The 25292-nt window shown below is 35.3% G+C and overlaps 1 protein-coding gene across 8 annotated transcripts in view; it reads right to left on the bottom strand.

The window, feature by feature from the left end:
* Positions 1–25292, bottom strand: part of DDX60 (DExD/H-box helicase 60) — a 106968-nt gene that overhangs the window by 59322 nt on the left and 22354 nt on the right. For all 8 annotated transcript variants that reach the window (XM_045055701.1, XM_045055702.1, XM_006930786.5 and 5 more), the window contains 13 exons: positions 22517–22658; positions 21402–21557; positions 18129–18234; positions 17067–17182; positions 15421–15581; positions 11722–11974; positions 9993–10159; positions 9288–9446; positions 7364–7513; positions 4241–4360; positions 2993–3088; positions 1279–1394; positions 84–214 (listed from right to left, as the gene is read on the bottom strand). In XM_045055701.1, the coding sequence (XP_044911636.1) occupies positions 84–214; positions 1279–1394; positions 2993–3088; positions 4241–4360; positions 7364–7513; positions 9288–9446; positions 9993–10159; positions 11722–11974; positions 15421–15581; positions 17067–17182; positions 18129–18234; positions 21402–21557; positions 22517–22658 (1873 nt within the window). The remainder of the gene's footprint in view (positions 1–83; positions 215–1278; positions 1395–2992; positions 3089–4240; positions 4361–7363; positions 7514–9287; positions 9447–9992; positions 10160–11721; positions 11975–15420; positions 15582–17066; positions 17183–18128; positions 18235–21401; positions 21558–22516; positions 22659–25292) is intronic.

The following is a 25292-nucleotide window of genomic DNA, read 5'->3' as shown; positions in this document are numbered from 1 at the left end:
ACAATGAAGAACAAGAATTTCCAAATCAATGGACACATAAGGACTGAACTGATTTTAGAGCAAAAGAAAAATTCCAAACATACCAAGTCTAACTTTATATGATTCCTTCATTCGAAAGTGATCTTTGTGAGAACTGGCACAATAGCCAGCATTTCTATTTTTTCCCATTGTATTGTCTTCTTGTTTCCAGTAGTGTTTTACTGATTGTAGCCACCTTAAAAGATAAATTTACATATCATGTAAGCAGTAATATAGTAGTACTTCTTGTGACATTAAATATTTTAAATAAAGAAAATCTCATATGCTGGGGTGCCTGAGTGGCTCAGTCGGTTAAGCGTCAGACTTCGGCTCAGGTCATGATCTCACAGTTTGTGAGTTCGAGCCCCGCGTTGGGCTCTGTGCTGACAGCTCAGAGCCTGGAGCCTGCTTTGGATTCTGGGTCTCCCCTTCTCTCTGCCCCTCCCATGTTCATAATCTTTCTCTGTTTCTCAATAATAAATAAACATTTTTAAAATTTTCATATGCCTTAAAAATTGTACTTAAAGGAATAGGCCCTGGAGGTATACTACCTGAGACTGAATCCCAGCCTCCTTACTGCTATCTGTGGTTCTTGGTTGAATCACTGACACTCTCTGTGCCTCATTTTCCACATTTTCACATTCCACAAAAATGGAAATAATAACAGTAGTATTAGAAGTACTATTTAATAGTAGTAATCACAAGTAGTAAATCATAAGGGTTGTTGGGTATTTGAAATAAATTAATATTTGCAAAGCACTTAGAACACTGCCCAGCACATAGTAGTCTTTGCTATAATGGTTATTATTAGTAGGAAAAAAATCTAGCCCAATGACAAAATGATATGGGCCTTTCAATTATTAAGTCTTTGCTATCTTTCAAAACATCTACAAAGTGGGCCAAGATAAGAAATCTCAGGGTCTGGGGCAGAGTGTGTCATTATACTATTTTATTTTTTATGTCTTGCTAAAGGACTAAAACAAAGAACACAGATCTATCACTTAAAGTGAACTTTTTTAGGGATACGAAAGAAATTTTCTACTCAATTGCAGATCTGCCTGGGACATTCCTTGATTTTCTTTTATTAAGTGTGGCCTTTCTCAGCACCTGCTAGGAGGTGCTATTGATGTTCTGTTCCTTAAATAGTCAGAGATAAGTTAATAAACTCACCAGAATGTTATGAAACTCATCAAAACCCATATAGAAAGTATAAAATTTTAAATACAAAAGCATTTGTATAAGTTGGAACATAAGACCTACTCAGTAAGATGTTCAGGGTTACTTATGGTAGCTGAAAGAGCCAAAAAGGGACATCGGATCATGACAAGGAGATGCTCCCAGACTTCTGCTCCAATTTCTCCACCAAGACAATGGACCTATTAAAGCAAAAAATTTCTCCTTTGAAAAGCTTACTTAAAAATAGCAAATTAAAACAGGACGTAAGAGCTTGGATCATCATACACACTTTCCTGTTACCTTTAACTGCCCATACGAAGTTTTTATAAATATCCCCAAATCCAGATAATAGAAAAATTTGACATGTATTTTCTTGGTTTTTTAAAATATTTATTTACTTACTTTTGAGAGAGAGGGAGAAAGAAAGAGAGAGAGAGGTAGGGAGGAGGAGAGAAAGAGAGGGAGAGACAGAGAGAGAGAGAGAGAGAGAGAGAGAATTCCAATCAGGCTCCACACTGTTAGTGCCATCAGCACAGAGTACAACAGGGGGCTCCATCCCACGAAACGTGAGATCATGACCAGAGCCGAAATCAAGAGTCTGACGTTTAACCAACTGAGCTACCCACGCACCCCTACACAAATTTTCTTTAATCCTCATAACCAATCCATCAATAATTCCTCTTTCTCTTACTTCCGGAAATTTCTTTCAATTCTACGCATTTCTCTGCATGTCTACTGCCAGCCAAGTCATCATCACATCTCAGTGCACTACCACAATATCCTCCTGACTATTATCCTAGCTTCCCTTAATGCCCCCAGCATTCTTCATATCATTAGCCAGAATGATAGGTCTAAAAGATAAATTCGATCAGGCCATGTCTCTAATTAAATTTCTTCAGTATCTTCCTTTACACATGGAACAAGATATTAATTCCTATTATAAAAATGTAAATATCTTCTATTTGCCCCTATAAATCTCCATTGTTTTCTATCCTGCTCTTCTTGGCCAAAAAAAAATGACCTATAGAGATTGCTTTAAAAGAACTCCAATATCCTCAGGTTCCACTGGACTCGGCCAATGGACAGCCTTGGCATGGGATCAGAAGGGAGGAGAATGAGCATGAGGTCTTTGTTCCATTGGATACTTTCCTTAATGGTTACCTTGAACTACCTATGTCCCTCAACTGAGATAAGTACTCACAGTGTGGCTAGCTCAATCAGAATCTCCTTCTGAGTCTAAGTAACTGCTTCTTTGCCTTGCCCCTTAAAGCACAGGGGTAAGTTACTGGCCTAGGTTACTGTATTAATCTTTATAGTTTCCCTCACACACATTTTTGGAAAACTCTCTTCTTGAATTGTTGTGTTTTTACTGTGCCATTTGTTTCCTGTGGGGTCCATGACTGATAAAATAACTTACGTAACTGTCATTATTATTAAAGACCAAAATTCTTTGCTTTAGAGATCAAAGTTTGGATTTTGAAATCTCTGTCCAGGAAAACTTATGCCATGGTGGTTAATTGTGCTCCCCTGAAACAGTAGTCACCAATAGCAGGTATCTTTGCCACATAGAGCTCCGCAGCATATACTAATAACCCCTATTGAATCACAACAGGAAAACAGAGCCAAAAGACATATGATTCACTGGGGAAAACATTTAAAAGGCAGCCCCTCCCCCAGCCCCGCCACCACCAAACCTGAACTCTACACAGAGGGACAGATGTCTTGAAGCACCAAATATCTTCATTATAACACTTATGCACACTAGGAAATCAACCTAGAGAAATAATACCAAACCTACCTCATCAAATATAACATATCTGATCCTTTTCACCCATGCTTGGCGATGAGGAGATAGCAGCAGAATTTCAAAGCAGGCAGGCACTGTAATAAGTACCTAAAAATAACATTGCATAAACAAACATTTTGAATACTTACTATGTGCAGACTTTGTTATAAGAATATAAAGATAGAGTTATAACTCCTAAATGTACCTGCTAATAACTAGGATATAGTATTACTTTTGAGAATGTTTCTTTAAAATTGTGATATATTAGGTTGAACCTTATGAAACTATAATTCTTATGCATCAAAGTGGCAAAATATCAGTTTGAAGTTTAAAACTCTTATCTATAAGCATTCAAAGCAATACAAACAGAGTTAATCATCACAGGTTTATTTCCTCAAAATCGGACCCTGAGATAGTTTTGTTTGAAGAATTTCTATTTTCAAACATGGGGAGAAGCAGGATTGGGCTGAGGAAGGAGCTAACCTTCAAAACAAGCCTGAAGAAACCCTGGCCAACCTGGCTCAGAATTCTGGAGTGAATACTGGTTGTCAGAAATAGTCCACATCAGGCCAAAATGTCCCAGTGTTCATACTCTAGCCTAACTCAGCACAGGACACAGACTGTGGAGGCAGAACTGGAGGAACTGACAGCTAGTATTTGTGTTGACCACCCTCGCCACATTTGGGCGACAAAACTGTCCTTGAGAGGCAATCTGGGTAGCATATCTTCATGCCTGCTCTGCTGTGTTCTACGATCATCTTTTCACTTTTTGTTCAGTCTTACTTGTTTATTTATGAATTCGTTAAGGAGGAAAACTATCTATGATTTACTTAGTGTCAGGTATTCTATCAATAACACAACATTTTTGAAATTATGATGAGTATCCTGCTCATCAAGAACAGTAAGAGTTTCCTAATTAGCAAGACAAAGTAATTCTTGTTAGAAATCAGTGTTTGTGAATTTTTAATAACATTGGATTCTTCAGATCATTTTGAATCTATTTATAAATCAAGATGATGCAGTAAACAATAACTGAAATATGAAATCAAAATTTAAGCGTCCTCAGAGAAAGACGAGTGCTAGTTCTCACTCTTTGGAATATAACAATATTAAATTTTCTGTTAAAGTCATTCATCTCTTGTAAATTCAAAAAAAATATTTCCACAAGGCTTTGTGCAGATGTGGAATCTCTAGTGTAAGAAACATATATTAGTACTATTAAGTAATTTAATAACAAATGCATTAATTAATATATCCTACCTGACAGTTTAGGGCATCATGACGATAATCCCTTGTAAAAACACCACATAGAGCTTCACCATTTGGCAGATTTTTGGTAAAGCGACTGTGAACAGTTGCTGCCACTTGATTAACAAGGGCCTGATTGATAAAGGATTGATAAAGGAAGAGATTCAATAATCACATAATAAAGCACAGGTGAAACCTCAGAGAACAACAGGAACAGTCTAAAAATATGTATGACTACAAGTACAGAAGCTTAACAGCCCCTTTCTTATACCCATCTACTCTAAATACACTCACATATTCTCTTTGAGATATTTGACTAAGCATGTGAACCTCATTGATAAACCTCAACTTAAAGTAAAATGGGAAAAAAAGGGCTTAATCAGAAAAAACAGGAAATGTTGCTCACACATAAGAAAGAAAATATCTGAATACCTTTGACAAAGGCTTAGAAAGAAGCTTTGAGTCTACTATAAAAGAAAGATCAAGTGAAGGATAGTCAGATTTCTAGTTCTCATATTTGGGGACTTCCTTCAGATACCTAAAGTTTAAATATAGATACATGAGGGGCGCCTGGGTGGCGCAGTCGGTTAAGCATCCGACTTCAGCCAGGTCACGATCTCGCGGTCCGGGAGTTCGAGCCCCGCGTCGGGCTCTGGGCTGATGGCTCAGAGCCTGGAGCCTGTTTCCGGTTCTGTGTCCCCCTCTCTCTCTGCCCCTCCCCCGTTCATGCTCTGTCTCTCTCTGTCCCAAAAAAAATAAATAAACGTTGAAAAAACAAATTAAAAAAAAATATAGATACATGAATACTTTGGATCAAGTAGGTAGCCTGGCTAGTGGAACTGAGTATGTGGAAATCTATGAACATCTATTTCACACTTATGCACACGCCATCCCCCCCCCCAAATCCACATAGATTAAAACATAAAGGTTAAAACATACACATAAAGACACTAAAAGTGAACATTTTCATATATTTTCATATATCTGGGCACACACATGGAAATACTAAATGAAAACATTGATAAGCCTGACTACACAAAGATATGAACAGATTATTATCATTTATATGACCCAATATAGTAAAAAGCCAAAATAAAAGTATATTTATTATAACATATAAAGAATAATATACTTAGTATACAAAACTCTAACAACTCAATAAAAAGAAAAGCCCACTTCTTCCTTAAAAATCAAAACATGGGCAAATGCATCCACAAGTAGTTCATGAATAAGGAAATGTCAATGTCCAGGGGCACCTGGGTGGCTCGGTTGAACATCCAATTTCTGCTCAGGTCATGATCTCACAGTTCGTGAGCTCGAGCCCCACATCGGGCTCTGTGCTGACAGCTCAGAGCCTGGAGCCTGCTTGGGATTCTCTGTCTCCCTCTCTCTCTGCCCCTCCCCTGCTCGCACTCTGTCTCTCTCTCTGTCTCTCTGTCAAGAGTAAGTAAACATTAAAAAATTACAAAAACAAAATGTCAATGTCCAAAAAAAATCACATAAAGATACCCAAAGGACTAGTGATCACAGAAACGCAAATTGAAATCTGAGAGAAGTTTTCACCTGTCAGTATCGCAGAAACTTTATATTTATGGCAGAAACTTTTCAAGTGATAATAGAAATGTTGGAGAAGAAAAGAGACTATACACTGCCATACGTGCCAGTGGAAATAAAAATGGATTTAAACTTTTAAGAGAGTAATTTGGCAATATGTACAGTGTTGACTTACTAAAATTCCATCTCTGGTTAGCTTAATTTTTCTTGATAAATATTATTAATTCCTGCAATGAACACTTAATGTTTTAATAACCATGAAAAACCAAAAAGCTACAGGGGCGCCTGGGTGGCGCAGTCGGTTAAGCGTCCGACTTCAGCCAGGTCACGATCTCGCGGTCCGTGAGTTCGAGCCCCACGTCGGGCTCTGGGCTGATGGCTCAGAGCCTGGAGCCTGTTTCCGATTCTGTGTCTCCCTCTCTCTCTGCCCCTCCCCCGTTCACGCTCTGTCTCTCTCTGTCCCAAAAATAAATAAACGTTGAAAAAAAAAACTATTCTCTAAAAACCAAAAAGCTACAATAAAAAATAAAGTGCCAATTTCAATTAACCGTATTGATCAATCTCGTTCTCAGGCTGACCACAAGTCACTAAACTTTACACATTTTCCTAGAAAATGTGTAATGGAAATTCCTGAAATGGAATTTGAATTCATTTTAATCTATAGAATTAAAGTTATCTCAACTAAATTTGTCTTTCCTAAGAGTAATCACATTACAAGCAAAGGGTCATGAATGAGGAAATGCAAACATACATTCCATAAATCAAACTTTCTCCTAAACGACAAAGATCATACTTTCTGTTTTTAAGCTCAACATTAGGCAGTAATAGACATAAAAGAAAAATGGCAAAACAAACTGGCTTGAGAAACAGGCCAGTCACAAATGCCCAACAGCAGATTAGATCAATCTCATAAATTCTGGAAAGGCAGTATTAGATTCCTAAGAGACTCAACATTGCCCAGCAAAGTGTGGGTGCTTCTCTCGATTCAAATATAATGCTGAATGACAATATCCCAAGACCAGACTTTTTCCTCACAATGGCTCTAAGAAAAGTGTTATTTTGGCCTCTGAAACTGGCAGGGGAAAATGCGGGTCAAAAAACAAAGTGAAAGTTCTGGAAACAGAGAATAAATTGGTGGGTACCAGAGGGTAGGGGTAAGAGGGGATGGATGAAATGAGTGAAGGTGGACAAAAGGTATGAACTTCCAGTTTTAAAATAAGTAGTAGATATGTAATGTAGAGCATGGTGACTATGTTTAACAATACTGTACTGCATAGCTGAATGTTACTAAGAGTATATATAGATCTTAAAAGTTCTCATCACTAAAAGAGTTTGTAGCTATATGAGGTGATGGGCGTTAACTAAACTCACCGTGGCAATCATTTCACAATATACACACATACCGAATTGTTTGGTACACCTTAAATAACACAATAATGTTATATGCCAATTATAGATTAAGAAGACTGGAAAATAAATAAATAACAAAAAGTGAAATGGATTCACCACGTGACTAGATGCATTATTTTAAAAGAGGAGGTTCAGGAATGAAAGAGAAAATTCAAGTCACGTGAGCGCTACCTTTGTTGGTGCAACATACACGACCACCCCTTCATTGCTCTCCTTCAGCACTTTCTCCATGCAGTAGTAGGAAGCATAGGTTTTGCCCGAGGACGTTGGGGCAACAATCACTGCTGACTCATTATTATCCACAACATCGAGGAGTTCACGCTGCAGGGTTCAGAACACCATTCATGTGGATAACAGGAACAGCATGTTACCAAAACAAATATATGAATACACTTCCAATATTTTTCTGAACTTCAAATGGAATAACTGGGAGTTGAAAACACATGAAGAAACATAACAGGAAAGTCTGAAGAACTCGCGGCATTCTCTCAGAAGAGAGAATTGTTATGCTTTTGAGCATCCGGAGGTAGGTTTGTGTGTGAAAAATGGAGACTGAGACTGAAGAAAGTATCTTGTCATTGGGAAGATTTTTTTTTTCTAAGTATTTGTCATTGACTAAATACAGCTCTTCTCCAAAGGCTTTGAGAAATGAAGCTCTAAGAACTAACCAGTATGTATTTTTTATGATGGTGAAAAAGTAGCTGAGGAGAAAAAAATCAACCATTCATAATTTTACCAGTTATCTTTTACTTTGCATATAGAAGAATACCAGATCCCTCCTTTGGAGGGCATGTGAAATTTTCATCCCCAGTTTATGCTTTTATTCATCAAAATGATGAATAATCAAAAAATCATATGATTTGGCAGAAGATGGAAAAACATCCCAAACCTCACTCAGTCCGCACATTCTTCATCTAGGTCCACTCTGGGCCACACCTCAAAGTGTACATCAAAAGAATTGAAATGTGCAGGGGATTAATGGAGAGCATCTGGCTGCTTTGTGTCCTGCACTAAAGTAAGGAACTAGTCCTCTCATTACTGAAAAGGAGGGGGGAGTTTTTTAAGATATCCCACCATCATCAATATAAGATAAAGTCATATTCTGTTTTTTTAATATGATTATTTATTGTCAAATTGGTTTCCATACAACACCCAGTGCCCATCCCAACAAGTGCCCTCCACAATGCCCATCACCCACTTTCCCCTCCAGCCCCACCCCCCATCAACCCTCAGTTTGTTCTCAGTATTTAAGAGTCTTTTATGGTTTGCCTCCTTCCCTCTCTGTAACATTTTTTTTTCCCCTTCCCTTCCCCCACCGTCTTCTGTTAAGTTTCTCAGGGTCCACATAAGGGTGAAAACATATGGTATCTGTCTTTCTCTGTATGACTTATTTCACTTAGCATAACACTCTCCAGTTCCACCCATGTTGCTACAAAAGGCCATATTTCATTTTTTCTCATTGCCAAGCAGTATTCCATTGTATATATAAACCACAACTTCTTAAGATAAAGTCATATTCTGAACTGGAAGTCTGTTTGATTGAACCTATAAAATTGCACTTTTATAGGTAAACATGTTCAATTTATCAGCAATTTTTTTAGTCCAATCTATGCAGAACCACACCATTGAATTCTGTTTTATATCCATCAATTTTACATTTATTTATAGAAGAATGACTACTATGGTGACGTGTAGCATGTAAATATCTAAACAACTGCTGTACTATTTAAACTACCAAAATTGTGCACATTTACATGTGAAATCCTATTGACACAGGGAAAACACAGAGATTGCTCCGCAATGATACAACTGGATGACACATAGACAACTTTAAAAATATATATGTGAATTCATCAAAGTACCTCCTAGGCAATGGTCAATATAGAAAAAAAATGAATGAAAAGAAAATTTCACTTTAAGCGAAAAAGAATTTACCAATGACATTTTCAATGATGAAATAATTTTAAATGACAGGACTCAATATTAAGTTCATGCCAAATATAAGATGTAAAGCCACAATAATGAAAAGTTTCTGAGATAACATATAATAATAAAATACAAATAAAATAAAATTTTTGTTTCATTCAATTATTACCTGCCACGTGTCAGGAATAAAATCCTGAACTCTGGGATCTGGATCTTTTCTCTCATCTCGTATCAAATAATGGCCCATGTATTGTAGTTGAAACCTAACTGGTCCCATGCCAACTGAATATTTATCCATTTTCTTCTCCTCTATGTCATCTCCTACAACCTATATTAATTCAAAAGTCCATTTGGAAAGTGATTTTAAACCATAACATTGTTTAAATAATTAAAATATTTATTACTGAGCACTTTTTATGAGAAAAGTATTTTACCACATTTTCAGTTTTGTAATATTTATTGAACAAGTTCTTTACCACCTAAATCATTATCTTAACTGTGAGTATATTGATAAACATCAAGATTTTCAAATATCCATTATGGTGTTTATAGCTACAATCTAATATATTTAAAGACAATTAAATAATTACTATATAGTTTTTAAACTGTTTGCTAGAATTAAACACAGGATTAGTTTTAAGGCTTTGCAGAAATTACCTGGCAGTTAGTCTGTTTGTCCAGACAAGCATTTGTATCAATTTTCTAATTCTAGATTATCTCAAGTACAGGCAGCTGAATCACTAGTAAATGACTTTGAACTTGGAAGAAATACTGTCAGTATAAAAAAAAATCTAGAAGAGGTGACTTCATTTGCAAGATACTTTATGTATACCCAATAATTATTCTATTAAAATGGAGCTATTCTGAAAATTACCTGGGTTGGATATAAAGAACTTGTCAATTCATCAAATCCTAAGTACTTCAGACATCTGGCTATGAGTTGCTGATCTGCCTCCTGCAAAAGTTCTGGGTATCTTTCCATCAAGGAGTGGATCCTTTTCATCATTTGAACAGCTATACTTAAATCTTTTGTGCTTTCACCTTAGCAAACAATAAACAACATACAAAGATCATCAAAAGTAATGTTTGATTATCCAAGATTAGTCATCCAGGCTATCAATCTGACCTAGTTAAATTCACTATCTTAACATTAACAAAGGTTTTGGAATAAAGAGGACTAGGAAAAATGTAATAAAAGTGCAGCTATACCCACTTCATCATCTCCATGGGTAACCGGGAAATAGCTGTGCAAGTAACAGAGACAAAGAAAAATCTTATAGTTCATGATAGAAAGAAGATTGTTAAAGTTCAAGGTTGTATAAGAGTTCTGGGGAACAACAAATCTTTTCTCCACTTATTATTTTCATGTGTGCTCTACCGTGGTCAAAGAAAAATATTTAGATGACTTTAAAGATCTGGTTAAAAACTTTGCAACATTTATTGAATTCTACTATTGACCACAGATAACTATTTGGTGTAATCATTGGAGGCTGTCAATTCAATCAGTCTGTTACAACTGCCAGATACAGACTTTGCTAATTCTTCTTCATTTCTTTATAGTTATAAATATCCTTTTTATTCCTCCACACTTCTAATCTTTCCATACTTACCATGTTAGGGCTGTTTTTAATTTCGCCTTTTCTCCAATAAGCTTATATTTTAGCTATCTAACAAATATTACCAAACACCCACTGAATACTGTAAGAGACTACAAAACAAATTCAATATAGAATTCTTACCCTCAGGAGAGTAAGCCACTGAATTCTGATCTTTCTTAGTAGCAATCAACTACAAATTCTGATACAACATGTTGTTTAGGGAGAAATATATAAGCCAAATCTTATGCTTCTCACTGTGACAGAATCCACAATGAAAGGCTGACTATGTTAAAGGAGATTGAAGTTAGCAGAACAAGAGTAGAAGGAAAAAAAAAAAAGAACCTGGTAACCATGTGTTAAATGGATTCAAGTGTGGAGATGCTCAAACCGGACAGATCACGTAGGTTTACTAGGAAGAATTGTCAGTTTGGAGCTATTATGGCACATGATCATTCACCTGTTATCAATTTATATGTCTCTACCCAGTTTTATTTCTCCTTTATCTTCCTCTTCTTGTCTCTTCTTTTTTATTCTACCACATTCTACAGAAATTGCAAAGTAGAGCACATGCAAGCAATAGCAACATTTGGAAGAATTCAAACATGCTCAGCAAACATAATCCTTAGTTTTACCTAGCAAGAAAATGTTTGCACTTCAGATATCAAAGATGAGTGACAGATTCTCCCAGGGAGCCTCACCGTCATCGTTGGTTCCCTTGACTATGCGCACAATTTTGGAAGCAGTTATTCTTAAGCCTATCTTTGACTGATTTGATTTGAATTTGTTTAGGAATGTGCTGTATATTTGCTACTTAGACTCTCTCTGAGATTTCACTGCTCACTGATAAAAGAAGTAATAAGACTTAGAGGAATTTTCTAAGGATAAAATCACATAATGCATCTAAGGCTTCTAACACAAATTTCCAGTTAATAAATGACATCCATTATCATTACCTTATTTTATTAATTCTCCAGTTATCAAAGCAAAAAATATAGAGTCACATACCTTTACCGCGACACTGTTCTTTCCACGCTTTCAAGCAGGCAGTTAACGCGACCATTTCAACTCGAAATTTCACAGAGTTACTTTTACATGATTTTAAAAAACCTTCCAGGTTCTTTATTCCAGAGTTTAAGTTCTCTTTCATTTCCTCTTCAATGGAAAATGACAGAGCATTCCATTTTTCCTCCTCTTTTTGTTCTTCCTTAGCAAATAACCTCTTTTTATTCTCTCTAGTAATTATTTCAGCCTTGGTCTCCTGACCAAAAAGGAAAACAAAAAAACAACATACCATAAAAGAAGTTGGAAATATCCCAAGATTAAATTTCACATATGGGAGAATATTTTTAAGTCTATATTGATTATTTTGACAACCATCCCATTCTTGAATAGGAACAACTTTAATTGCAGTATCTGTTTCCTTTTTTTTCCTAGTATCTGTTTCTTAAAGCCTCTGTTAATTGAAAATTTATGACAATTAAATTTAAGACTAAAAAGCCTCTCCACAAATAATTTTGCAGATTTCAAGTGGTGTAGATCAGAAACATCAGGCCATTGTTTTTTCATGTTTCCTGCATTTGTTCCTGCTGCTCTCCCTGTAATGGATTAAATACAATATGGACCCACTTTACTATACTTTCACCAACCCAATTTATTAATCTGCAAAAAACAAATTGGAGAATTGTAGGGGCACCTGGGTGGCTCAGTCGGTTAAGCATCCGACTTCAGCTCAGATCATGACGATCTAAGGGTTCATGAGTTTCAGCCCCGCGTCGGGCTCTGTGCTGACAGCTGAGAGCCTGGAGCCTGGTTCGGATTATGTGTCTCCCTCTCTCTGCCCCTTCCCTGCTCTTGTGTTCTCTCTCTCTCTCTTCTCTCTCTCAAAAATAAATAAATATTTTTAAAAATTCAAATTGGAGAATGTATTGACAAGAAAATTCTGATAAACCTCCCACTACTCAGGTTAGTCATGAAACTAATATCTAAACTTTGCCTATAATAAAGTCAATATTAGTTGCCACACTTCTCAATACTTAATTCTAATCAGTATTATTTGAGGTGTCCCAATGTTTTCATCTACCAAGTGGGTTAACTCAGCATGGTTCTTTCTCAATAAGAGTGACCTTTGGCCCTTTGCCATACACAATGCTTATTATATCTTGAATATGCAGACTTACTGAACAGTTGCTACAAAAGCACATTTACACAATGTTGAGGGTGTTTAGTCCCAATGAGAGAATTTATTTAATTACTAATGACATAAAAGAAAAAAATGGGATTTTTTTCCAGTCTTCATGTCTTATAGTATGTAATAAGAATTTTTGCAAACTCTCTACTTTATAACATCTCTCAAAAAAACAAAACAAAAAACACAGAACCTTCTTGCTAGCCCTAAATGAGAGAGAAAAAGTCGTAATTGGATGATCTCACTAACAATAAAATTGGCTATGAAAATAAAAACTCTTCTATAGTCTGTTTTCATTTCCTATGATATATACCCAGAAGTGGATTGGTATTTCCTATGTAGTTCTATTTTTAATTTAGTAACCTCCATATTGTTTTCATAGTAGCTGTACCATTTACATTTCCACACACAGTACACAAGAGTTCTCCCTTCTCCAAATCCTTGCCAACACTTGTTACCTCCTTTTTCATGACAGCCATTCCGATAGGTCTGAGATGACATCTCGTTGTGGTTTTGACTTGCATTTCCCTGATGACTGGTAATGTTGAGCACCTTTTCATGTACCTGTTAGCTATTCATATATCTTCTTTGAAAAAAAAATTCTTTTCAGTACTCAGCCCATTTTTAATCAGATTGTTTGTTTTGTTATTAATATGTTCTTTAGATATTTTAGATATTAACCCCTTATTAGAGATAGATTTTGCAAATATCTTCTCATAGAGTAGACTGCCTTTTCATTTCAGTGATGGTTTCCTTTGGCATACAGAAGCTTTTAGTTTGATGTAACCTCAGTTATTTATTTTTGCTTTTGTTCCCTTTGCTTTTGATGTCAAATACAAAAAAAAAAAAAAAATCATTGCTAAGAACAATGCCAAGGCACTTACCCCATTTTCTTCTAGGAGTTTCATGGTTTTAGGTCTTTTATTCAAGTCTTTATTTTGAGTTGATTTTTGTGCATGTTATATGGTAGGAGTCTACTTTCATTCTTTTGCAGGCAGATGTCCAATTTTCCCAGCACCATTTATTAAACTGTCTTTCCCCCCATTATATATTCTTGCCTCCTTTTTCTTGAAACAACCATATATGTGTGGGTTTCTTTCTGGGCTCTCTATTCTGTTCTATTGATCTATGTGTCTGTTTTTGTGCCAATATTTTGCTGTTTTGTAGTATATCTTGTGTATATATTGTGATACTTCCAGTTTTGTTCTTTTTTCAAAATTACTTTGACTATTCGCGGTCTTTTATGGTTCCATACAAATTTTAGGATTATTTGTTCTAGTTCTGTGAAAAATTTGTTGGTAGTTTGATAGGGAATGCATTAAATCTGTATATTGTTTTGAGTAGTATGGACATTTTGACAACAATAATTCTTCTAATAGAAGAGCATGGAGTATCTTTCCATTTTTTTGTCGCTTTCAATTTCTTTCATTGATGTTTTATAGTTTTCAGAGCACAGGTGTTTTACTTCCTTGGTAAAATTTATGTCTAGATATTTTGATGCAATTATAAATGAAATATTAATATTAGTATTAGTATTAGTGTGCATTCAGCCATTCTATGTCTTTTGATTGGAGAATTTAGGCCATTTATATTTAAATTAACTGTTAATAGGTATTGACTTACTATTGCCACTAATTTTTTTCTGACTTTATTCTTCTCTTCTCTTTTTCTCTTCCTTTGTGATTTGATAGTTTTCTCTAGAACAATGCTTACAGTCCTCTTTCCCTGCTTTTAAAGTATGCAAATCAGCCTCTTTTGGAGAAAGATAGGGAATGAGCAGTTTGGTATGCTGCCTCTGTGCTGAGCCCTGGGGAGATAGCCAGGCTAAAGTCTTGTGGGTCTTGTGGATGCAAGCTTTGTTGGCATTTCAAAGCTAGATGTTTTAGGGAGGCTCATTCCTCAGGTGGAACTAAAATGTTGGGGTGCTAGACCCAAAATTTTGGTCCCAATCCTTTCCTCCTGAGGGAAAAACTGAAGACTTGTGAGTTCTCTCCCAATTGTGTCTCTGCATCAGTGGTGGAGTTTTTGGCGACAACGTGTCTCAGCCTCTTCTACCTGTTTCATTGTGGGTTTTTTCTCATTTGTTCAATGTGTAGGAGTTCTTTCTCTAGTTTCTGGATTGTCTTCATGGAGAATTCTTCTGTATGTCTCTGTAAATTCATTATGTCTATAGGAGGAGGTGACTTCAGGAAATTCCTATATTGTCATCATAGACCAGAACTCCCAAAGAACTATATTTTTAATTTTACTTCAACATTTCTAAATCCAAGCCTTTAGTAACTTAATATCTTATATTCTTTTCCAAATACATATATATATTTTATTATGCACAGTGGATCATATATAACCTTTTATATGGAGGTTAGACTTTCTTAGCAAATAAATAATAAATAATCCAACGATCATATATAAAAAGAAAAAGCATAGCATGGAAAGAAACTACCAAAGGAATTGAACAAATATCAACTTAAGAAAAGGAAAAAAAAAGTTTTAAATGTGATAGAATTAATAGAACCTACATGTGCCTTTTTGTTCTTGGGTACACTGAAATTACTCTTTGGCTTGACAGCTTGAGTTACAACAACTTTTGGAGAGACTGATTCTAATGAGCTCCCATAAAATCGTTGAAAAACATGATACTTCTGCACAGACCTAAGAAAACGAGGATCTCTAGATTTTTCTGAAAAAGAAAAGACTTGAAATGTAAAACTATTATTTTTTTTCAATAACATTCTCACTAATTCTTCATACCATCCCATGCACACATGTACTTTTTAGTTTGAATAGTAATTTAGTCTGATTTACTTTTGTTAAAGAGGGAATCTTAAGTCAGGCTAAATCTTGTCTATGGAATAATTCCTTACTTTATTTAAAGGACAGAAGTGACAAAACACTCTTTCACTGTCTACTTCCCAAAGCAAATATTAGGATGCTACAAAGAATGACAGATTCTAGGTATTACCTCTGTTATGTGCCCTGTGAATGAGTTTAAGAAGGTAGGGGCAAAATCTAGAATATATCCATCTTAGATATTCTGGCTTCTGGCATCACTTGATAGGAAAATCCTTACTCCAACCATAGCTGCAGAGCCAACAGTTTAGCAATTGAAGAATACTTTCACTATGGAAAAATCCAATGACACAGGAAATCCCAACAATCAAGGTATGACTTGCTCCCACACCCAAAACAAACTACAATTTAGACAATAATTAGGCTGGTTAATTTTTCTGTGTCTATATCTACATATATCAAATTAAACCACTTTGAAGGATATTAATGGTTAATCTAAAAGACCCCCCCACATCTTTCAGGATCTTAGTAGCCATTTATAAACGCAGACTGACAAGTATTTCATATGAGCGAGCTTACTATGCACACTCCTCAATTCTTCTGTAAGTTTTGTCAACTTGAAGAAGGGTGGAGGTTAAGCATCAGGATAGACAAAAGTGAGATGAAGATAAGGGAACCAATGAGACAAGATCCCTAATTCGATCTCTATGGATCTACTGTTAGTGATCTCATGGGCCTCTTTTTGCAGTTCTAACCGTCCTCAGCAGGAAGGTACATAAAATGCTAGAACTTGGTACATGTAATCAACTGGGTGATGTAAAAGCAGCTGAAATTGCTTGAAAGACTATGGCCTTGGTGTTTTGAACTTCAAGGAATACACAGGCATTTTAACTATAAATCATATTTCTTTAAAACAGCTTCTAATTTTTATGGGGACAAATGCAGGATTGGTTCACTTCCTAGGACATCTGCATACCTGTGTACCTATGACTATCAGTAAACGAAGTGGGACATCTTCATTACCATCTTTACTGTCATACATCTAAATACCTTGTAGACTATCATTATTCAAGAAATATAACTTATAGGGTGCCTGGGTAGCTCAGTCAGTTAAGTGTCTGACTCTTGATTTCAGCTCAGGTCATGATCTCACACTTGTGAAATCGAACCCTGAGTCTGCTTAAGATTCTCTCTCTGCCTCTCACTCTGTCTTTCTCCCAGTTGCGTGCACATGCAGATGAGCTCTCTCTCAAAAAAAATTAAAGAAAAAAAAGAAGTATAACTGTGGCTCCTAACCTGATAATTTTTCATTACAAAATAAAAAGCAGAGACTGAAATTGATTTTAATTTATTTCACCAGAGTCACAGTACTCACCATCAAATTGACACTTTGTCCTGTCATAATCATCACTAAGCGGTCTGTGAGAATGCCAATGCACCAGTTCATCAAATTCCTTTTGTTTAACCAGTGAAGTTACAACAGGATCATCGCTATGATACAAAAAGAAATATATGCATATTTTAAATTTCATGCTTCCAAACAGAACACAGCACAGATTTCATTTTTTTAGATTTCATTTTTTAATATTTTTAAAAAATCACAGCCACCTTTCCTCTTTCTGTAAGATGATGTGGGTGTTAGAATCCAAAAAGCAGTTTATTAGGTGCCTAAGAACCCAGAATCTAGCCAATATGTCTAACAGTACCATCAACATCAACAAATATTCATTATTGATCCATTAATTAAAAACATCCAGCTGGAGTACTTTTTTAAAAATGTTTATTTATTTATTTTGAGAGAGAAAAAGAGAGCTGCACATGTGCACATGCATTGGCAGGGGAAGGCAGAGAGAGGGAGATAAAGAATCCCAAGCAGACTCTGCACAGCCCGCATAGCTAGTTGCAAGGCTTGATCTCACCAACTGTGAGATCATGATCTGAGCCAAAGTCAGAAGTCAAACACTTGACCGACTGGGCCACCCAGGCAACCCCAGCTGGAGTAATTTTACTCTAAGATTAAAACCATGTTGATTTGGGGGCACCTGGGTGGCTCAGTGTGACCAACTTCAGCTCAGGTCATGATCTCGTGGTTCGTGAGTTCAAGCCCTGTGTTGGGCTCTGTGCTGACGGCACAGAGCCTGGACTCTGCTTCGGATCCTCTGACTCCCTCTTTCTCTGCCCCTTCCCTGTTCATGCTCTGTCTCTCTTTCTCTCTCAAAAAGAAATAAACATTAAAAAAAATTTTTTAAACCATGTTGATTTTAACCTAGTTAAGATCAAAGACACTGATATTTTTGCTATTAAACTCATTCGGTATTACAAACACATATTGCATCTAATATATTCCATTTAATCTGTTGCACTTCATAGAATTGCAACATTTGTTGTAAATCATTTGTCCACCCAATCATTTATTGAGACATTTTTGTTCTTATACCTCTTTAAGAAAGGCAAATCTTTCAAAATGTCACCAACAAACTTATCAACCAATTCACATGACATTGGAATAAAACCCAAGTTAGGAATATTTTCCTTGGAAGTATCTGTAAAGAAGTAAAAAAAAAAAATTAAGACATTGTCAAATGTGAAACTTTCATACAGGAATATTATACATCATTTTGTAAAGTTTTACATTAAAAACCATTTTTCATTGATTTTATTTACATTTATCAATTCCAGACCTTCCCATACAGCTATTACCCACATTAAAACATTTTGGAACATAGCAGAGTATAACGAAACAAGCAGCATTTAGGCACATAGGTAAGTAAGTAGAAAAATACCTGTGTCCTTTTTATTCCTTTTATTTTCCCCCATTATAAGGAATTTGAATATGGAACTCTTACTCAGATATCTACCCTATAAATACTTTTAAGAAAATAAAATAAAAAAGAAGTTAGGGGAAATGAAATTTGGTATCATTACAGTATTTTCTTACATGCTCTTTGATATCCATGTATGGATATACATATATACATATACATATATGTACATATACATATATACATATGTATACATATACATATATACATATACACATATGTGTATATGTATTTCTATATATACACATAAACTTGATAGATACCGTACATAACACACATATATCCTATATATAATATTTGGCTAATAAATGCTTTTTTATTACTATCTGGTTCATAATTCTAGGTAAGCTGCTATTGCTGTGCCTGTTAATCCCTTGGTGTTCACTGTTCTGTGTTTGCCTGACATCTTCCTCCTCCAAGTCTCTGCCAGAGCACTTTTCTTCTTACAGCCATGTGAAGAAGGCCAGAAGTGCTGAGTCTCCACTGCCCCAGAGATAACCCCCAGCCAAAAACATGACAAAAGTTTCACAGTAAATGCCCCAGTCTCTTCAGGTGAGACATCTCTGAGGTGGTTTGTACATCATTCTAAGATTCTCAGTGAAATCTACCTGTAGTTACCCACGGTGGAAACCAGTAGCCTGTCTTACATTGGTTTTGTTCTCTTCCCGATCTTACCTAACCACTTCCTTATTTGCTCTTCCTGGGATCAATAAATTACTTGCACTCAATAGTCTGTGTCTGGTGAGGGGTGCCTGGGTAGCTCAGTTGGTTGAGCGTCTGACTTCAGCTCAGGTCATGATCCCACAGTTCATGGGTTTGAGCCCTGCTTTGGGCTCTTTGCTGACAGCTCAGATCCTGGAGCCTTCTTGGGACTCTTTGTCTCCTGCTCTCTCTGCCCCTTCCCCACACGCACTCTGTTTCTCTCTCTCTCGAAAATAATAAACACTTAAATTTTTTTTTTTAATTTTAAGTCTTGGGGCGCCTGGGTAGCTTGGTCGGTTAAGCGTCCGACTTCGGCTCAGGTCATGATCTCACGGTCCGTGGGTTCGAGCCCCACGTCGGGCTCTGTGCTGACAGCTCAGAGCCTGGAGCCTGTTTCAGATTCTGTGTCTCCCTCTGTCTCTGCCCCTCCCCTGTTCATGCTCTGTCTCTCTCTGTCTCAAAAATAAATAAACGTTAAAAAAAATTTTTTTTTAAATAAAAAAAAAATTTTAAGTCTTGGTGAAACTCATCTGGATATAAAAGTATATATATTCTTCCCCCATATTTGGAAATATATCAACACATCCCAAATTCCCATTAGCTTTCCTTCTCATATTCCTTAGGGGGACATTTTATTCTTCCTGAAATTCAATCGTATGGAAACATCTTCTGTGATGCTATGATGATGGATAAATTCGTTTTTGTATTTCTTACAATGGTGAATTATTTCTTCATTCTTAAATGATATTTTAAGAATTATATGTAATTTCACTATATTCTGATTTCTATCATTGTTATAGGGTAGTGTATCATAGACCAATTTTTGTTCTTTAACTCTTGTTAAGATATTTATTTTTTTGTATTCTACAGCGTTACTATATTGTATCCAGTGTGTGTTTTTATCTATGAGTGTATACGTGCTTATGTTTAATTTAGCCCACTTGGGATTCATCATACATCCTTATATGTGCAATTCTTGTCTTTCATCAATCCAGGCAATACCCAGCCACGATCTCCTCAAATATTGTCTAACCCACATTGGTTCATTCTTTCCTTGTGAATCTCCAAATGAATGAAAGGCTTGACTTCTTCATTATATCTTTTTTGACATATCTTTTTTTATTGTTTCATCTCTTATTTCTTTTTTTTTTCTTAAGTTCTTTCCAGCTTTATTGAGATGTAACTGACATATAATATTGTATAAGCTTAAGGTATATAACATGGTCATCTCTATTTTGAAGTGTACTTCTTTTGATCTATTTCTAGTTCACACATTCTCTTTAGCAATATCCAATCAGCTTTTTAACGTATCCATTGACAATATTTTCATTTCTACAACTTTGGTTACTTTATTTCTCATGTTTCAAATTTCATATTTTATTTTTTTAAGCATTTTAAGTATATATATAGTATATTCTACTTTTGATAATTACAAAATTATTCTAGTTCCATAGCTTATTGTTTCTCTTAGCAGTGTATTTCCTCTGTTGTTTTATAAATTTGTATTTGTACTCAGATTTGTCAGAGTATGAGTAAAACATGTATCCTGTAAAACCAGGCCTTATGATGTTTTTCCCCTACAGAGAATGTACCAGATTCTTCTGATCACCTTAATTATCTGGCTTAGTGTTATCTTGACCCTACTTACAAGGTAATTGAAACCCCAGATTCTTGGGAAGATGGACTTATAATTAAAAATTATCAGAGTAATTCATTTTGAATTACCCAGAGATCAGCCTCTCCCTTTATTTTTGACTCCTGGAATTTCCCTTCTATTTTTTTGAGTTTAGCTGTGATAATACAAAAAGATGTTTGGTGTGTCTGACCAACATTTCAATTGTTTCCCGAAAGAGATTTTTCACCTGATTTATACCGCCATATTGATAGAAATGAAACTCACATAAAACTGGCTTTTTTTTTAACTGGCAACAATTAGTTACGAGCAAAACATATATATATATATATATATACACACACACACACAAAACATATATATATACACATATATATATATATATATATATATATATATATATATAACCCCAATGATACAGTGAGAGGTAACTTATTATTAAAATGCATAGTGCCAGAAAATAATTTAGACCTGTAGCATTTAGTTAGTGGTGCATTCAAAACATTTTCAGAGACTTGAACTGTCATTTCAAATTAATTTATAGATTTATTACCTTTGATTGGTGATGGACTATTTTCAAGAAAAGAAAGTTTTGTTGTTCTCAGAGGAAATGGCTTTCCAACAGAAAACTTTCTGACCAACTTTGACACAGTATTCCAGAGATGTTCATAATCCTTCATAATGACATCTCCCAAATTCAAATGTAGGCCTATATAATATTTAAAAGTACTAAACATTAAAGGTCATTTCTATATATAGAGAAGCACACATTTTTACTAAATTCATAGAGTTCTGAAATATTTTTTTCAAACAGTGAAATTTTCAGTGAGTTCCACACGATACCTAAATGAACATGGTCCCTAATGTGACTATAGATTTTCAAATTATCTTGTTTTCCTATTTGATAGCTAAGTATTAAGATTACAACTGTCTTAGCTAACAATAAATGTGGATATCAATTTTATAAGGTTAAAAAAGGCTATGCCACATATAACTTCTACAACCAATAAAACTGAACAAAGCTCATTTTTCAGAGATGAGAAAATTTGTAGAGGGTTGCTAAACTTAAATGCAGTTAACTCATTCCAATGTTTGCTATGTGTAGGAACCAAATTCTAGAGGTCAAATAAGTTTCAATAGTGTACAATGGGCTATAGCTCTCTTAAAACATGTTTTTTTTTCCCTTTTGGCTATTAAGAAACAGCAAAAAATTTATTCTAAGAAAATTCAAAGAAAGAAAAATAAATTTTAATTTTTTTTTTACAAATATATAAATCAGCTTTATCTTTGGGAAAAAATTAAAATTCCCTCAATATCTCATAGTAATAGGTTGATTATATTAATTAAAGTAAATATTTTTTTAAATGTTATGCATATATTTAAATGAAAAATTCAACTGTTAAAATGATCCAGAAATGCTAAATACCCAAACACATATTTTTTCTAAGAATACTTGTGGAGTATATTAAGTTAAAATTTTTAAAAATATAACATTCACTCTGATTGCAACTAAATAAAACTTATATACATGTATAAACAAAGATTGGGAGGAAAATAATTGTTATGTTATATGTTGGACATATAGGAAAATTATTTTGAAATTTTAAGTTCTTTACAATGTTTATCTCTGGGTGAAAGTACAGTTATTATAATATATTAAGATGGTACCTTCAACATTTTCATTTTCATAGTAAAAAGCAATATTCTTCAACAAAAGCTCATCACTTAAGTCGCAAAGGTGAATTAAATTCAGATTCCAAAATTCAAAAATGTTTATATTACTTAGGATGAAATACTCACACCACTTTTTCTGAAATTTAGAAATAAAACCAAGTCACTGACAATTGCTATACTAGCAATAAACTATTATACAACTTCAAACACATCAATAATCCAATGAAAGGCAAGTTGGCAAGGTTCCTCCAATTCTTATTAATGTAAGACCTTTTGAGCTGGATAATGATGAATGCTTTATATCTAAAAAGACTGGATCATAAAATAAAACCAAACTGACCAAAAAATTAATTCAACATCGTTCCTTATTCTGAATCACAGAAACCTGTGTTGGACTCAATACAATTTTTTTCCTCACACTAATGCACAGATATAGTTCCAATGCTACAGAAATACTTCTGCTTTCAAATGCGCCTCTGTTCTTTACTGAGGTTTTAATGTTTTCTGGTTTTACTTTCAGGTCAAAAGAGGATTTAAAATATGGCATTTGTTCAGGGGAAGATGCTGAATCCTCAAACTCAAAGATTCTGCTCCATCTACTTTGGTGTGATCTTGTGGAGTTTATGACAGTGAGGTTATCTTCATGTCTAACACAGGCAGAATGTCTTCACTGGCCACACTTAGTTCAGAGCTGAGTAGACATGAGTAGACAACCTCAGCGAGTAAAAGCCTAGTCATCTTTTCAGCCAATGATAGCGTTTGGGGAATAAAGTTCAGTAGGGGGAAAACCGAGTGTGCTCTGCTCCACAATCCCTCAATGATAAAACCAAACACTTTCCAAACATGAACAATTTATTTATCTATGTTGATGTGGAAACTGACCCCAGAAGTATCCAATAGAAACCTAACATGGGCAAGCAGCATATATCTCATTCTAAATTTTCTAGAAGTCACATTAAAAAAAAAAAGCAAAATTATTTTATTGATCTAACATGACATATCCAAAATATTATCATTTCAATGTGTAATCCATGTAAAAATATCAACAGAATAGGTTATGTGTTTTTCACACTAAATTCTTTTGAAATCTGGTGTTTCTTTTAAACTTAGAGCACACCTCAATTCAGACTACCCACATTTCAAACGCTCAATATCCACTTGTGGCTATGGGCTACTGCTTTGAAAACCTAGTTTTGACCAAATAAGTTAGGGAGACTGCCCAAGGTTCATGAGAAATCATAAATATCAAAGTAAGAGCCTCCTGCCTATAGTGTAATTTAAACAATAATAAAATACTAAAAAGACCTCCACAGAGCCATAGAGCAGTGGTTCTCAAACTTCAGCATAAGCCTCACATGGAAAGATTTTCAGATAAAACACAGATTACTAGGCATCATCCCCAGAGATTGATTCAGTAGGTTTGGGGTAGAGCCTAAGAATTTGCATTTCTAAGAAGTTCCCAGGTGATGCTGATGCTGTTGGTCAAGGGAACCATACTTGGAAAACCACTGTCATGTAAGGTTCTCTCCACCTAATCCTTTCACAAAATACTACTAAGTTCACAGTAACGTGTGAAAATAGTATAGCAAATATTCCTCATTTTATACACTTCCTACAAGAGGTGGCTCCATGTGATCTCCAAGTGTCAAGACGTGAGTAAACATTAAACTCTCCCTTCAGTTTGCTTAGCTGCTTTCTCCAGAGGCCTCAGAACATGCCTTTCTTTGTGAACATTTCAGAGGCTACCTGAATTTACACTTCCAGTCACTGGGTGCTACCAAAATGAAGCATGGAGAATAGAAAGGAACAGAGGGATGCTTGACTGTGGGATAATCAGTTGTTTCCCCACATTAAGAGAGCAGAGGATGGTGGGAAGGGCACAGATTTGGAAGCTGGAGAGAAATGAAGTTAGCTCCAACTCGATCACTCAGTTGTGCTAATGGGCCACTTAACCTTTCTGAGCCCAAGTTTTTCATTTGTAAAATGAAGATATAAGAGTAGTAGTATTATATGTTAATAGGCTAGGTAAAGTACACACATAAATCCGGTGCAAAATAACTGGTAGCTATTCCTATCTTGCCCAGAAGTCCATGCCATCCTAATTAAAGAATGACGGTTTCTATCAGCTACAACCACAATGTCCTGCAGAGCCACCTTAGAACATTCCACAATTTAGACAGACTTTGTAATATCCTTTTCACCTAATGACCGTTGTCCATAAAAAAAAAATTGCTTATAAAACTCTATAAATGAGGGGCACCTGGGTGGCTCAGTCGGATAAGTATCCAACACTTGATTTCGGCTCAGGCCATGATATCACAGTCCTTGAGATCGAGTTCCCTGTGGGGCTGTGCGCTGACAGCGTGGAACCTTCTTGGGATTCTCTCTCTCTCTGTCTCTCTCTCTCTCTCTCTCAAAATAAATACATAAACATTTAAAACTTACCTAGAGAAAAATTCCCCAATGGGATTTGGGATATAGGAAAATATTTTCTCCCCAAAGCATCAGCAGAACCACATGATATTGTGTTCACCACAACACAAAACCTTGTAACACTTCTGTTAGAACAGTTGCAAATGCCCATAAATACAAACCTAGATAAACAATCATGAATATTTGTTTCTTAACTTTAATTGTTGATCCTACATCCCTATTATGCTATTTCAATAAATATAATCTAAGCCCTACAAAGTAAAATCCAATTCAATTACTCCCTAGTCACACTCAGATCAATTCCCTTCATGAGCCGCCACTGTATCTCCCATGCCAG

The sequence above is a fragment of the Felis catus genome, chromosome B1 (assembly GCF_018350175.1).
Source record: "Felis catus isolate Fca126 chromosome B1, F.catus_Fca126_mat1.0, whole genome shotgun sequence".
NCBI lineage: Eukaryota > Metazoa > Chordata > Mammalia > Carnivora > Felidae > Felis > Felis catus.
The sequence above is the reverse complement of the archived record's forward strand: the minus strand, read 5'-3'. Positions and strand labels throughout refer to the sequence as shown.